A 16,785-nucleotide genomic window follows, 5' to 3' on the forward strand; every position below is an offset into this window, starting at 1 on the left:
TGACGGTTAAGTAACAATGATGAAGAAGCAGTGGTTGCAATTTGAGGCGAATGAAATATAAATGTTTTCTCAGGATTGATACGCAGTAGGTTTTTCGAACACAAAGCATGTACTTTGCTTAAATCAGTGTTAAATTTTTGCTGAAGAGCTATAGTGGTTTTATCAGAAGTAAAAATTGTAGCGTCATCCACGTACAAAATACTTTTAGAATAATGAAGCACACTGGATAAGTCGTTTATATATAACAAGAATAATAAAGGTCCTAAAATTGATCCCTGAGGAACTCCCATGTTAGTAGTGTTTGCGAATGAAAAACTGTCATTTATTTGTACAAGCTGAAGACGGTTAATAAGATAGCTTTTAATGAACTGCAAGGGTGGACCCATGATTCCAAACGCTTCAAGTTTATGTAGGAGAATGCGGTGGGTAAAGGATTCGAATGCTTAGATAAGATTAATGAATATGGCGGCAACAAGTAATCCCTGGTCAATTAAATCTTCAGTTATTTCAGTGGAGTCCTAGTCTGAAGCCAAATTGATGTCAAGAAATGAGGTTAAATTAATTCAAATGGTTCAGAAATCGTGTATGTATCAGCTTTTCTATAACTTTGCTAAAAACGGGAGGAAACAAATGAGACGATAGTTACTCAGACATGCACGATCGCTTTTCCTAAAGGTGCACTGAAGAGGAATCTGAACTCGCATTTTTAGCGCTGGAACTCGATTTACACGTTCCGAGCGTTCTTGGAAACTGCGAATTATTGCCCTGTGCAGCCGATTTCCCTAATTTAAATCGCATTAACGTCAGGCTCCCGCCTTTTTTTTTTTAAATTCCCCGCAAATGGTGGGAGGAGTCGACCAACCTTTCAGCCAGTCCCATGGCAGCTTGCCGCTCTGCCGTCGGAGGAGTGATACGTAGTGATCGGCGAAAGCAAATAGTCCACGCGTATTTTTATTTCCGTGGGTGTAATCTGCAGCTATGTAGTCTCCAACTAGACCTATTTATTCACGGAAACCTAAAATAAACAAAATAAAAGCGAAATAAAACGAATGGAAAAATGCAACAATATGCACACACCTGGTTCGCTGAAAACACATTCGGGAAAATGCACTTCACACTGAGGTTAAGAAAAACACACAAACAAAACAAAATGAACGAGGGTGGAGGACAAAACTCAGTCCGCTTGCCAACGTTTCTAGAACACTTGTCTCGACTGGGTTTGCCTTTCTGTTGTCAAGAGTCCCACCTTCCTGCCTTCTCTCTACCTTGAGTGTAGAGAAAGTTGGCCTCGAAATAAAGAGCTAGTGAAAGGGCGCGAACAACACAGAGATTAGAAACAAGACCGACTAGAACCGACTGCCCAGCGGTGCCGTCTCGGGCCTTGCTCGTCTTTTTGCTGCCTCTATTTTCTTGTTCCCCCGTCCATTCGGGCGATCCCTCTTTCCATGCTGGGGTGTCTCCCTCGTCCCACTCTCAGCGCTGGCGCCTGCGGCTTTCCCGGTCTGCCCGGGACCTCCCGTCGGCTTCGGTCACGTGCTCATGTCCACAGCGTCGCGAACGAGGGTTGCTTAGTCCGAAGGAAGTGGCGAACGGAAGGAACTGCGTTTTTTTCCCCTGCCGGCTCTCCAAATGGTCCCGTTCACTTCAAACAGATCACCGCCAGCCCTCTTGACCAGTTGAATGCTGGCCGGCGTGCGAATAATGATAATAATAAAAATTAATTATTTGAAAAATGACATTGTACAAATACGAGCCTGCCCAAGCCAACAACGGGCTTGTGGGGCAGTGCTCGGCAGAATGGAGCAAGCCAGAGAACGGCACAGTCAATAAATACTGCACAAGAATCAGTCTAAAACTAAGGAAGGGCAGTAAGAAAGGACGGGGAAAAAAGCGGGAAAAAAAAGAAAAGAAACAAAATTACACATACAAATCAAAGATAGCAGATTTCACTTCTTTCCGAGTGCTGAAAGATAAAACATTATCTCGCAGGTCGTCCAACACATCTGGTACATAAAAGGCACGGACACGTTTACCATATCTTGTCCGTACTCTGGGCAAAGGTAAAGCGGTCGCGTGGACGTAATACTCTGGCGGGGACATACGGGAGGCAGAACTCATTGTTCCATATATACATAAGGATTACAGTTTCTTTCAATAATAGCCTGAACGAAGGCATGTGGGAACATGAAAAAAAACTGGAATTGTTAGTAATGTGCACACCATACATCACAGCCCGAATTACAGATGATGGCCAGGCTGTCGGCATTCAAACCCCTAATGAGCATTGACCTCCGACACCCGACGATTTCTGGTGCCATACAGTCTCTTGCTCAAGCGCCTCCGGGGTCCCACATAGGGAAGATGTCGCCGGAGTAGCAGCCCTCCGGAGATGCGCAGCGCACTGTCAGAATGCAGTGCGGTTCAGGACTTGCTTTGGGACGGCTGTATTCCATCCTTCGGACAGGTTCGAAGCGCGTTGCCAATTTAGAATGCTAGGGCACTACACGCGACCAATTAGTCAGAGTCCCGAAGCTATAAATGTGAGCCACATGTATTTCGTTTTTTTTTCCCTTTTTATTCGTCCTCCCAAAAGATAAAGGAATATAATAATAAAAACAACCACCACCGCCATATGCCACCACCGCCATGATCGTCATCCTCATCACCACTACCATTACCACGATCTCCATCTTGAGTCGAGTTTAGTATTCACTAGAAAGTATACATATTCACCTGCCTTTAAATATCAAAATAGTGAAGTGAATTTTGTGTCAATCTGTGACCTTGTGTCAATCTGTGACACGAAGGCTAAAAGACAAGTTCTGTCTCTTGCATCAGGTCAGAGAGAGAGCTCAAGTCACACCTTCGGTGGTGTACTACTCGTCCCGAAACTTGGTCTGTTCTTCAGCAGGGGTAAAAGTAGTCTTCTTCACCAACCATAAAGAAAGTTTACATCTTCATATTCATCTCCATAATAATCATCAAACACAAATTCTGGCATGCAGCGCGTGTAGCAGGTGTCGACGTTCAGGAGGAGGTCACCCCGGATCCACGGGGTCTTGGGATGAGGTAAGCCATAACCGGGAACGCACAGGTTGTTTCCCCTGAAGGCGATGTCGCCCTTTTGCACAAATATGGGCTGTGATGTCAGCGACGGCACCATGACGCCATCGTACAACAGCTGTAACAAAAGAAAGTAAAAAAAAAATGTGTTTCCAACCGTTCTCGAGCAGCTAGCCTACTGCACCTTTCAGCAAATTTTTATTTTTATGCATTTATTCATTTATTACTATGCCTACAGTGCACGTACTTGGCCATTATTGTGGGAAAGGAAAGTAAACCGCGAGAGAAAGTTAGGTCGGGTGTCAAGTGGCGCTGTGAGGCAGTGCCCGCTCGAGTAGGGGAGCCAGGAGTATTAAGAAGGGTGAGGTGGCGTTCCTGGGCCAGACAATGGAGGAGGCAGCCTGGTTTGAGCGATTGGGGGTAGCCCCAGGGTGTGTGAGGGGCATTAAAGTCACCACCAAAGAGGAGATGGAAGGTAGAAGGAAGAGAGTGAAGGAACTTTCCCAGAGCAGAGAATAAAGATGAAGTGACAGGGGGGTTGTAGAAAGACAAAAGGGCGAGTGAGATACGGGAAGAAGGGTGGTAATAGACCACACCAACTAAATATTTCAGGAGGGTGGAGGAGATGTGAAGTGGCTTGACGAGCATATCGCTGCTTACATAAATACTCAAGTGGTGTGGCCGTAGTGGCATGGTAGGCGCGGTAGCCTGGGATAGTGCGGGTCGTCAGAGTCTCTTGGAGATGGAGAAAATGGGACAGGGAGGGGCGGGTGAGTAGATACTGGTGGAGGGGGTCTTATTATGGCAAAGATTCCGACAGTTCCACTGTACACTCTCGAGGTTCTCGCCAAACGCCATTATGATGGTGCAGAGGTAGAGGCGCGTGAGGGTACGCACGTTCCTTCTTTTTGGCCGGGGGCAGTGACTCATGCACGGACAAGAGCATAGAAGTGAAGGATTCCTACTGCTTGGATTGTGCTTGGAGGGTGGTAAGAATCTGGAGAACCGAAGTCTCTGGCTGGACCAAGTTAGTGTGGTGTGCCTGTGTGGTGGTTCCGACAATTAAGATCAGCCTACAGGGCGACCTGGGCGGTGGAGGAGGGAGTGGTAAACGTCACAAGGTGCTCATTTAGCTTGGTAAGTTGGGAGGTAAGAGAGGAGGTGGTTGCCTGGAGGGTTTGAGTCAAGACATGGATCTGCTGTTGTAGATCGTGGTAAATGCGCTGCTGCTCTCGCTGGCGAGAGCTGAAGTCCGTTTACAGCAGCGGACGCTGTGAAAACAGTTGTCGGTAGCACCAAGCCAGGAAGCTAGGTGTCGGAGGTATGCAGCTTTGGCACATTCGGGTTGTTTAGCGAGGAGGAAGGGGCGAGTGGGGTCGAGGGAGGGGTGGGTGTTTACATGGCAATGAACGCACCAGGGCTGGGCACATACATGCGCGGAAGGGTCGGCGGGTAGAGGAGCAGCACAGCGACGGCACTTGGCCGGAACGCTGTCCTGGGGCACTGGTGGGCGCGGTGTCCCAGAGTGAGACAACGGGTGCAGGTGGGAGGCTTAGGTTTATGAGGACGGCCTCGACGACATTGTCGTGTTTTCGCCTGACTTTGACACTCACCTCTACCTCCTGAAGCACGTTTTGACCTGCCTCTCTGACGCCGGCCTCCAGCTCAACTTAAAGAAGTGCCATTTTGCCGCTCGCCAACTTAACATTTTAGGCCACGTTGTTTCCAAGGGGGGTGTCCGTCCGGACCCGGCTAAACTTCGTGCTGTGGCTGCGTTCCCTCGACCTACTTCTATTAAAGAACTGCGCAGCTTCCTAGGTCTGTGCTCCTACTTCTGTAGATTTACACGCAACTTTTCCTCAATCGCTGCACCTTTGACACAACTTCTGTCCGGCAGTTCCGATCTTTCGCAGTGGTCCCAAGTGTGTGACGACGCCTTCGATTCCTTGCGTTGCATCCTCTCCGCCCCGCCGATACTGCGCCATTTCGACCCGACCGCACCTACCGAGGTCCATACTGACGCCAGTAGGGCAGGCCTCGGCGTCGTACTCGCACAATGCAAATCTGGCTTCGCCGAATACGTCGTTGCCTATGCCAGCCGCACGATCATACAGGCTGAATCTAAGTACTCGGTCAGTGAAAAAGAGTGTCTGGCAATAGTTTGGGCCCTTACAAGTTCCGCCCTTACCTCTACGGCCGCCCGTGAAGTCGTGACCGACCACCACGCGCTATGCTGGCTTTACTCTCTGAAAGACCCATCCGGTCGCCTTGCGAGGTGGGCCCTTCGCCTACAGGAATACGGTATCCACGTCGTGTATCGTACTGGCCGCAAACATCAAGATGCCGATGCTCTATCGCGCTGGCCACTTCCAACCAATATTTCCAGCCTTTCCACCTTCGACGCCTCCTCACTGATGCTTCACATCAGCGCCATGCCTTCGGCACAGCTTCCGACCCATCGACGCCTCCTCACTGATGCTTCACATCAGCGCCATGCCTTCGGCACAGCGTTCCGACCCATGGATCACTTCTCTTCAAACCAGTCTAACTGGGATCTTGTGCTTCCGTATGTAACCTATGCGTACAATACCGCAACGCAGTCCACTACTGGGTTCTCTCCTTTCTTTCTCCTTTACGGCCGTCACCCTTCTGCTACCATCGACAGCATTCTGCCGTACCAACCATACGCGTCCGAGTATACACCACTATCTGAAGTCGCCCGGCACGCCGAAGAGTGTCGCCGCATCGCCCGTGCTCTCACAACTGACACCCAGTGCAGATAGAAATCCCGCCACGACCTGAGTCAAACAATGCCACACTTCCCTGATGGCTTCCTTGTGTGGCTCTGGATTCCTACAAATACTCCGGGCCTGTCGTCAAAATTTCTTGCCAAATACCATGGCCCATACCGTGTCCTGGAGCGTACATCTCCAGTTAATTACACAGTCGAACCTCTCGTCCCGTCTTCTGATCGCCGCCGCTGTGGCCGCGAGACTGTTCATGTCCTCCGCCTCAAGCCATTCTACGACCCAGCCATCCTGCCTGCTCCCTAAGTCACCAGGCTGGCTCCTCTTTTCCCCGGGGGTAATTGTAAACCCCCCGTTCTGCGACCGTTCTGCTTAGCGGCGGCATTGCCATCGCTGCGCGTGCTGTGCTCGCCTTCGCTGACCACGGACTGTTGCCGCCCTGCTCCTGAGGTCCCAGTGCCTGCAATAAACCCCCATCCTACAAAACACATATCCAAGTCTTCACATTTTACACAAGATCAGACACACCCAAGTTACTGTCCCTGGTGCGGAGCCAGCCCCACGCTCTACCATACATCTTGGGAGTGCCTGGACAAAGCGAACAAAACGTAAACAGTGCCGCACCCGACACACGAGCAGTGGGAGGAGGCCCTGACCAGCGACAGCCTGGACCAGCCAGCCTGGATCATCCAGCTTGGCCGCAAGTCAGCTGCCGCCAGCGGAGCCCCGGACTAGGGGCCACGACCACCCGGCTCCTGCGAATTAATCTATGCTAATTAAAAGTTTTTTTCTCTCTCTCTCTGTGCAAAAAGTTAATACGTGACTACTTCATACTGTGCAAATATCAGCAATGTTTTAATAGAGCTACTTAAACAACAATGTATTTCAGTTTAGTTCATAGTCACTTCTCTGTGTTGAATCCTGAGGCCATACTCATCCAACCTATCTGGAATCTTTATTCATAAATCGAAAGTGAGCAATGAAGTTCATTACACCTGCTAGTGACAAATGCTCATAACTAAATGAAATATTTCCCACCTGAGTAAATCTTTGCGCGATGCAGAATTTCTTTAGTGTTGTTGCTTCTCCTCGGATGTGGAAGTATCCTTTTATAATTAACTAGACGCATTAGTTAGGATTCTTTAAATAGTCTTGAACTGTCCATGGGGTTTATTACGATGTGAAATAAGGCGTTTCTGACCAAAAGAAACATTTCATATTGAAATACTTAAGTTTATGAAATATTTGCGAAACATTCAAACTCGGCTATCATAGCTTGAGTCGTTTTTGGACGTTAAACTCCATAAACCAACCATCGACAGTTATTTGAGAAAACAGCGGACATACGTCTGTATAGTGAATAAGGAATAAAATTTTAAGAAAATAAAAATAAACGTGGCAGGAAAGGCATGGGTACGAAACCTGAGGGGTACGTATAATGGTGTGGCGTTTCCATCTGCTGAGTAGTTTGTATAGTCTGGGACAAAAGTCTCCGGACCACGTGTTCCTCAAACGAAGCTTATGGCTCTACTATCAGACAGCAACTGGAGACCGCACTTGTGGAGATGAAAGAACAAAAAATTAACTTTTACCGCCACAAGTGTGGTCTCGAGCCGCCGACTAATAGCAGAGCTATCGGCTACGTTACAGGGACACGTGGTCCGGAGACTTTTGTCCCTGACTGTACCTCAGGACTGCGCTTAGAACGCTATTTTGATATTTGTAAATGTACGGAGAACTGATACGCTCGCCTTGGATTTTTTGAAACATGCCAAAAGGCTTTTTAGAAGCGAATAGCGATTAGTGCCCCAGCAGAGGACGCATGAGTTAAGATTGTTAAGCCTGTTAAGCCATAAGCCGGTTAAGCTTGTGACTCGCGCTCTTTGCCTCAGTTTCCTTTGCGCTAAAAACACCACTGTAGATGTAAGCAACAAACATTGTACATTTTGCAGTGCCTTTTTTGCTCTATAAGTTCTCTCTGCCCATCACAGGGTACTCACTTCATAAAGCGGGATGCTTTTTTTATAGCGGATGTTCGCCCCTTCCCTCTCGAAGAGCGGGTGTGGCTTGTCGCGTATGATGAACACGATGTCCGCCGGGATGGTGCCGGGAATCCGGTCCCCTTCACGGTGGAATGTTACCCTGGTGCCCGCTTTCCAACCAGGCTTCACGTTGAACGCTAAAATCTCCTCTCTCGTGGTAGTCCGGCCATCCGGTGACATTACCGTTCTTGAGATCTTCATTTTCTTGGTGCATCCATTGGCAACCTCAAGCAGTGTCACGTACACGTCATGTTCGATGGCAGGGCCCTGTTTCATGTGGCTCTTCTCTGTGCTGTTCGATGTTCCAGAATTTTCTGAGAACTTTTCGAAAGGGTTGGCACTGGGATTGTGCGGGGCGCTAAAGCCTGGCCCGTACTGGTATTTGGTCGACTGCCTTGCGGAGTTCGTGCCGAACCCGAATCTTTCGCTTTGTGCTCTCCCCGATGGTCCAGCAGAAGGCTTGTTAGCGCTGCCAGGCCCAAAGCATCCGCCACCAAACCCGAAGTTCCAGTCTGCATTTGCCTGTCCTTTGGACCTCGCAGAACTGTCGTTTGTCGCTTGACTGCCGTCGGTGCCTCTCAGCGTATTGTACGCTTGCATTACTTGTCTGAACTTACTCGCAGCTGTGGCACTATTGTTCTTGTCCGGGTGGTACTTCAAGACGAGCTTCCGGTAGGCCGCCTTTATTTCAGCCTGGCTGGCATTTCTGCTGACGCCGAGGATCTCGTGACTGTCTTCACTCATGGTACCTAGTATAATGAAGCAAGACTGCAGTACGCATGTTAGGCCTTTGGGTACAGGTCAATTCTATTGTGCTTGTATTTTGTAAGGTACACTTGACTGTTCTCCGGACCTAAATAATCCAACTGGGGTCTTGGTTAAGCCCTGAAACATTTTACAGGGCAGCGGTATTTAATACATGCCCAGCTTTCCTGAATGGTCGAATGGATGTGGATGGACGTTAGCAGTGTCGCCTTTGAAACGGGGTGGTGGTGGGTGCTAGCATGCTAGGCATTTTTCGTAAAATTTTTCTAAACATTCAGTCGAACTTGGAACCGCTGTCTCAAATTTCTGCATTTTTAAATCACAAATTGGGTGGGCTTCTGTGCTATACTAATCTTGAATCCTTAACTGCCTTATAGAAATGGTCTATGGACAGTCTATAGACTTCTTATTTACTCTATGAACTTCCTGTAGATATTTATTTTTGTCTATTAACAGTCTATAGATTGTCTATAGACAAAAGTCTACTAAAAGTGTATGGCCATAAATCTATAGATTGTAGACTGCTAATGGCATTTGCAGTGCCTATAGACTGCTCCCTAGGATTTGTCTACAGACAGTCTGTAGACTTTATAGACAGAAGTCTATAGACACTCTATAGACTGTCTAAAACTTTTTTTGTAAGGGCTTGCACCCTTAAGACATTGTCCTTGCATCGAAACCACCAATCCTTCAACCATGTTTTACAAATGTGTGTCCGCAGTTAGGTTCAGATTACATTCGTTATCTCGAACCCATAGGGCATCGGGGATACCGAATGCGCCTTCCTCGCGATCTTGGTTAATACTGCCATATTCTAGAAGAAAATATGCTCTTTTGTTCTTACCGATTTACCAGACACTGCACATGTGTCATCGCATTGGTTAAAATTCCTTTTGTAGCGCAGTGGTTAAAGTTTATCTTGTAGCTTCTTGTTCTAAGACTATCTGATTTCATATAGAACAGCAGGGCATTGGTTTTTGAAATAAAAAGAATGACTACTTTCTGATATCGCTAATATTTCTTTAGAAATTTTATTACATCTTGACCCATACCTTCATGCTTGCATGTGCTCCTGAAGAGCTACTTATTTGTGTTTCCAGGCTGGCTAAATAAAGGGGAAGGTTTAAAAGTGGAGGCCGAAGGGAGAGGTCGGCCCTTTCCCTTTCTCCAAGCGGGAAATTTTACATACGCGAACTTTAATGAACACCATTTGTTCGACGAAAAATATCCACGAAATACATGATTGAAATGGGACCGCACCTTGAAAGGTGACCCATAAATCAGCTCCACGCTGATTTATTCACGCAAAATGAAATATATAAAAAAAAGCATTCACAGTTTATTTTACCTTTTTTTTGAACAGTGTTTTAAAAAATATTATTTGTTACGGAAGAAGCCAAACAACACAATAAAGAAACGAGATCAGATGCGCCTCTGACGTGCTCGGCAAGCCGCCGCTTTGTTTTTGTCCGGAATGTCGATAGTCTAGTCTAATAATAATAATAATAATAATAATAATTTTTATTAGTCCTCATAGTATACACATGATAACTTGCCGGGCCTGCCGAAGCCTCTGCATGGCTTGTATGGCAGAGCCCGGCAGCGGGGCAGAATCTGAATTCACAAAGAAATGGTATGCGCTTGTTCAGATTAACAGACAGCCAAATATGCTATTGGCGTACACACTGAAAACTCATAATTGTGTCATATAAATACGTTAAAGAAATATTTTTTTTTTAAGTTCAATACACTTTCAATGTATTAGCATAAATCAGTCAGACAAAATAAAAGGAAAGAGGACCACACTGAGCAATGCCATTGTGCACATACACAGAAAGGAACAAAACTATATCGGATGCTCCGAAACATCATAAAATACGTACCAAAAGCACTATGCACCACCTATTTTTGAAGTTTTATTAAAGCTCTTTTGATTCCGGATCGTGTAGTTTGTTGTAATACTGTCCCAGGAAGGTCATTAAAGGTCAGGGGAATGTAGTATTTTCGAAGGCTTTTACCGTAACGTGTTCTTATTGGAGGTATCGCAAAACCTGTATCGGCACGTAAAACTTTACCGATGCTGCGTCGCTGACGAAAGTCTGTATTCCAAAAGTACTTGGGAACAATGGTGGAGAGAAAAAGGGTGTCAAAGTCTGGAAGTCTTAGATATTTAAACAATGTAATACCAGGTGCAGGGGGGTTGGTGTTATAAGCAATACTTTTAAGAATGTTCTTGAGTAGCCCATTAATTTTGTTTTTCCAAAACAATGAACAATTGAAAAAACAGGCTATACCATATCGTATGACAGAATATGCTAAGGAGTGTAAGATCATTTTTTTTACACGTAAAGGAACAAGTGATTGCAATCGGTACAACATGCAAGCAATCTGCCGAAGTCTAGTACAGATAAAGGACATGTGTCCTTTATCTGTAATAATAATAATAATAATAATAATAATAATAATAATAATAATAATAATAATAATAATAATAATAATAATAATGTTTATTGCCACTTTGTAGATGATACAGCATGGTTCAGGCCCGTCAATGCAAACAAGAAACTTGACTGGGCCCGGCAGTTACGGCCAGGAGTACAAAAAGGCAATAAATATAGCAACACTTCTCGTTACACCCAAGCGAGAGCAAACAAAAAAATATTGGAAAACACAAGTTAACAGCATAAGTAGTCGGAAATTCAGCTCTAAACCCAGAGTATATTTCAAAATAAAAATAAAAAATGAATAAATTAAATGAAATAACGCATATTTTAAGCGTAACTTCACTTGGAACAGAAGAATGCAAAGATCAACACAGGGCTTTCAGATGCATCTCTAGGTCACGTATAGAAGTTACAGCAAAAATTTCATCCGGTAATTCATTAAAGATTTCAGGTACGTAAGCACAGCGCCTTGCTTTCCTGTATCTAGTTACACTCCGTGGTACATAATAACGAAATGTTTTCCTTAACTTCCGTTTAGGAGTATTAATAATTAAAAAGTCTGAATTCCAAAATGCCGAAATAATAATAATAATAATAATAATAATAATAATAATAATAATAATAATAATAATAATAATAATAATAATAATAATAAAAATGCAGGCGGCACTTTGTTGACCTAAAGTGCGGTGAGGCGAAAGCCTTAAGCGCAGTGTTGCTGCTTGTGTCACTGGTGTGTTGTTACGATGTTAAGCTTCGCCTCTAAGAGTGGAACGCGACAGTGTCTTGCAACGCTGCCAGGGAGTCCACAGAACGCCATCGCCCGTTCGGCTCTGCGCCTTGCTCGTCGGTAAATTGGTTTTTGAGGAAAGGAAATGTATCTGTCTCGCATACCTCGGTGGACACCTGAACATCGCCTTAACGGGAACGGAGCAAGATGGGAGTGAACGAAGACGCCGTATTCAGTAGGCGCGCCTTTGTTCATTCGAAACCATCGAGCTGGCATGGCGGAGTGGTTAGCATGCTCGTCTCGCACTCCGGAGAGCGGGCTTCGATTCCCGAACTCGACCAATTTCCTACTCAGTTTTATTTATTTATCTGGCCTGATAAGAAAGGTTAATTGGGTAATTAAGCAAATAACTAAACTCATTCCCACTTACTTGGAGCATCACTAACGATCTCTTTAATTGGTTGCATGGTTACTAGCCAAAGTTCAATTGGCCCCTTTTGAAATTCGCGGACTGTGACGTCATGACCGTTTCGACCAACTGAAAAGCGTGACATTTCTGTCAACAACTCCTGCTTTCAACGATGAGGCATTAAAGGCGTCCACCTTAATAATAATAATCTATTTACATCCAAGCGCCGTAGTCGGAGACGCGCAAGGCAAAGACAGGCAGTTGCCCATACGATAGTGCGTGTCGTGTGCGGCCTCTCATGGACAGAGGGAAAGGAGTTAAAAGTATCACAAAAAATTCAGGGGGGCACTTTGTTGACCTAAAGTGCTGTGAGGCGGAAGCCTTAAGCGCGGTGTTGCTGCTTCTGTCCCTGATGTGTGGTTAAGATGTTAAGCTTCGCCTCTAAGGGTGAAACGCGACAGCGTCTTGCAACGCTGCCAGGGAGTCCACAGAACGCCATCGCCCGTTCGGTTCCGCGCCTTGCTCGCCGGTAAATTGTCTCGCATACCTCGGTGGACACTTCAACCTCGCCGTAACAAGAGCGAGGAAGATGGAGGAAGAAGCTTTCGCCTTAAAGGGAGACTGAAGCACTTTTTTTGAAAATCGGGCTGGCAGCGGCGTCCTATAGTTTTTCATGCTGTATACTGGAATATCGCATCCAAATAAGTCAAAAACAAGCACAAATTGTCTTTTTTAGCCGAAATATGCGGCCTGTGCCGCGGGGCACGCCGCGCGGCGCGCCGCCGCCCGTGATTGGTCAAGAGAGGTCGTGACGCCACTTTGAGGACTGGAGAAGCTGCCGATGCGGATCCGGCGCTGCGTTGAGTGCAGATCGCAGCTTTCCGGGTCGTTGTAAAAGTGAATACGGCGACTATATTTTTAATGACCTCCGAAGAAAAGGATACTACAGTTTGTTCATTCCACGTATCGCCTGAAACCAAAAAAGACACAAGCAAAAAATTCTACGCCTAGCACAAGCATACGCCAGCGTCAAAGACGTGATGCAGACCATGCGTAAAAGGTGCCAGCACAACCTCGGCTCGTATTCTCGGAAAGGAAGGGGTGCGAACAATACTCAAGTCAATTACCACCACCGGACGCCTCCTGGCTCGCCCGGAAGAGCGTCATCCTAAGGAAAAGGCCCAAAGCACTGTGTACGAACAATCCTGTTCTCAGTACCCGGCGTTGCAGTTTGGGGCAAGAAAGTATTTCAAGGAAACGATGAAGGAGCACAAAGTTGATGTCAAAATTAGCGAAGCACAGTGGCCAAGCACTGCGAGGCATGTGACCACAAGATAGTGACGCAATCATTGCGCTGGAAACCAAGCCAAATACGCGCACAAGGCTGCTGCTTCACTCGTGGCGCGTTCAGCAGATGCCAGAAAATATTAATCGCTGCCTCGGAAACGTTCGCCCTTCCTAGATTTGCAGTTTAAGTTCAGTGAAGTAGTTGCCAACTATATGTGTGTTTAAAAGCCAAGCTAGCTGCAACTCGCCCGCTGCCACAACTTCATGAAGAAACCTATTAAGGTTGCAGTGTTTTTTTGCAAAAACTCGGTTAGCATTCATTTCTCTCATAAATTTGCATCAGAAATCAACGTCGAACGCTTTCATTTTAATCGCTTAGCTACGATTAAACGAGATGCCGCATATGAAGAGCTTTGATGCTTGCTTGCTTTGCTTTATTGTGCTTTGCTCTGCTTGCTTGCTTGCTTGCTTGCTTGGGCACGTCGAACCAAGTATAAGATCACTAACCGAGCCTTGCTGAGCACGTCTCAGGTGGTCTGGCCCCACCTAAGCTGAGGAGAGCGACACATGCTTAAGCGTCTATAAGGTTTCTTCAGGGGCTAAGTGAGCATGTTTCTACTTTTAAAAGAGGCGCTTCTTCGGAATGGTGACACGCCTCTCATGCGCGAGAAAATCGAAGGAACTGTCATGGTTCAGCCGCGCCTTTTCAACAGAAATCTCCAGAGGTCACATTAGGGACAAGCTCTGCATGTAGCCGCTCTTACGAAAGTGCTTCGAGCAGAGTAGGCTTGCTTTGGTCAGCTTGAATTCTTCGTCACAGCAGCGAGCGCTTGCGCTGCGAGCTTATGGCGGAAAACATTGGAAGACGACACAGTCTCGGCCGTATTTGTTCATGGACACAAACGCAGAGTAGTACGTCGTGTTGAATCTGATTCTCAAGGTCAGCTGACACGCTTTGTACGTCACAACGCATGCAGCACGAGAAACAACACGCGCTGAAAGCTCGCTCGGGTGCGCCGAAGTATCCCCGGCTCCTCAACGTGACGTCACGTTGGCCGACATGGATGAGGTTTCCCTCTCCGCTGTTCTCCTCTCCTACGCTCGCGCGGGGCGCGGGAGATTTGAACATCGCGTTTTTAATTGGTGATTGCGCCACTGTTTTAGCCAAAATCGAAAAAATAATTTCACAGACGGGCTCAGCAATGACACTATTTAAAAACCCTAAAAAATTAGCTGATTCGATAACCGCCTCAGTATCCCTTTAATATACAGCACAAGGAATGCTGGGTATTTTCTCTGGTGGATGGACGGACGGATGGAGCGTCCCATTTCAAACGGTGTGGCGGCAGTTGCCACTATGTTCGATATTTTTCTTTGTATTTCTCTTAACAATCGATCAAACTTAATTGTGATACCTCTAAATTGGCCATTTTTCTTTAAATACAAATTCTGTTCACTGAGTCTGAAAAATTTTTAATGCTGAACATGTATCCTTACTTTACAATCTTGTCTTTGAGCCATCAGTCTTCATATGGCTTCTTGCTAACACATGTGAGGCAGATTCATTGACATTGCGTTCGCTCGTCTCTAAAATATAGGACCGCAGGGAAAGTGACTGTGCCTTTACCGAAATCTCGATGAATACTGCCACATTATGACAAAAAAAATAATCAATGGTTTCTATCGATTTACCACACAATGTACATGTGTGCGCAAGACTCGCTTGAGCGCCCCCGGCTTGCTCCGCCCCGAGCATCATCATCATCATTATCAGCTTGACTACGCCCCCTGCAGGAAAAAGGCCTCTCCCATGTCTCTCCAATTAACCCTGTCCTTTGCCAGCTGCGGTCCTCGTATCCCTGCAAACTTCTTTATCTTATCCGCCTGCGGCCCTCGTATCCCTGCAAACTTCTTTATCTTATCCGCCTGGGCCCTCGTATCCCTGCAAACTTCATCTTATCCGCCCACCTAACTTTCTGCCGCCACCTGCTACACTTGTCTTCTCTTGGAATTCACTCCGTTACCCGTAAGGACCAGCGGTTATCTTGCTTTCGCATTACATGCCCTGCCCAAAGCCATTTTTTCCTCTCGATTTCGACTATGACGTCATTAACCCGCGCTTGTTCCCTCACCCACTCTGCCTGCTTCCGCTCTAACGTTACACCTATCATTTTTCTTTCCATAGCTCGCTGCGTTGTCCTTAATTTGAACACAACCGTTTCGTCAGCCTCCACGTTTCTAGCCCATAGGTGTTTAACGGTAAGATACAGCTGTTGTACACTTTTATCTTCAGAGATATTGGTAAACTGCCGATCATGATCTGAGAGAACCTGCCATATGCGCTCCATCCCATTCTTATTCATCGTTATTTCCCTTTCATGATCCGGATCAGCTGTCACTACCTGCCCTAAGTAGACGCATTCCCTTACCACTTCCAGCACCTTGCTACCAACTGTGAACTGCTGTTGCCTTGCTAGACTGTTGAACATTAGTTTGGTATTATGCATGTTAATTTTTAGACCCACCGTTCTGCTCTGCCTGTCTAACTCATGGATCATGCTTTGCAGTTAATGACCTGAGTGACTCAGTAGGGCAATGTCATCAGCGAATCGCAGATTACATAAATATTCTCCGCTAACTTTTATCCCCAACTGTTCCCAATTCAGGGCTCGAAATACCTCCTGTAAACAGGCGGTGAATAGCATTGGCGAGATCATGTCTCCCTGCCTGACAGTCTCCCTTATTGGAATTTTATGGCTGACTTTATGGAGGACTATGGTAGCTGTGCAGTCCTGATAGATATCTTCCAGTATTTTCACATTCCACACCCTGATTCCGCAGTGCCTGCATGACTGCTGAGGTTTCCACTGTGTCGAATGCTTTCTCGTAATCATTGAAGGCTATATATAGAGGCTGGTTATAATATGCGCATTTTTATCACTTGATTGATAGTGTGAGTTATTTATTTATTTATTCATTAATTTATTTACAGAATACTGCAGACCGAATCGGTCCACGCAGGAGAGGGTAAATAGATTTGTTAGTAAGTACTATGCCTTAGGATCAGCAACAATGGTGAAGTTAAAAATTACAACAAGAAAATATAATAACAAAATAAACAAGGTTACAAAGCAAATACGCTATGTGAGAGTACATGCCCCAAACACAGGCACATAGACAAAGAAGCACAATGCACTGTTAATAAATAATCATCATTTCTAACCATACAGTCAGATATATAGGCTCTCAAATGGTTGAAGGCAGGAGAGGTGAATCATACATTATGTATGTATATGTA

At 46.0% G+C, this 16,785-nt stretch overlaps 1 protein-coding gene across 3 annotated transcripts in view; it reads right to left on the reverse strand.

Moving 5' to 3' along the window:
* Positions 1-298: 298 nt before the first annotated feature.
* LOC149365742 (dnaJ homolog subfamily B member 4-like) overlaps positions 299-16,785 on the reverse strand; it is a 64,695-nt gene continuing 48,208 nt past the window's right edge. For all 3 annotated transcript variants that reach the window (XM_089545627.1, XM_089545636.1, XM_089545643.1), the window contains exons 2-3: positions 7,811-8,601; positions 299-3,181 (exon numbers count right to left, since the gene is read on the reverse strand). In XM_089545627.1, the coding sequence (XP_089401753.1) occupies positions 2,930-3,181; positions 7,811-8,596 (1,038 nt within the window). In that variant the 5' untranslated portion in view covers positions 8,597-8,601 and the 3' untranslated portion in view covers positions 299-2,929. The remainder of the gene's footprint in view (positions 3,182-7,810; positions 8,602-16,785) is intronic.

Source organism: Amblyomma mixtum, chromosome 1, assembly GCF_055824585.1.
Source record: "Amblyomma mixtum isolate Tamu chromosome 1, ASM5582458v1, whole genome shotgun sequence".
Taxonomy (NCBI): domain Eukaryota; kingdom Metazoa; phylum Arthropoda; class Arachnida; order Ixodida; family Ixodidae; genus Amblyomma; species Amblyomma mixtum.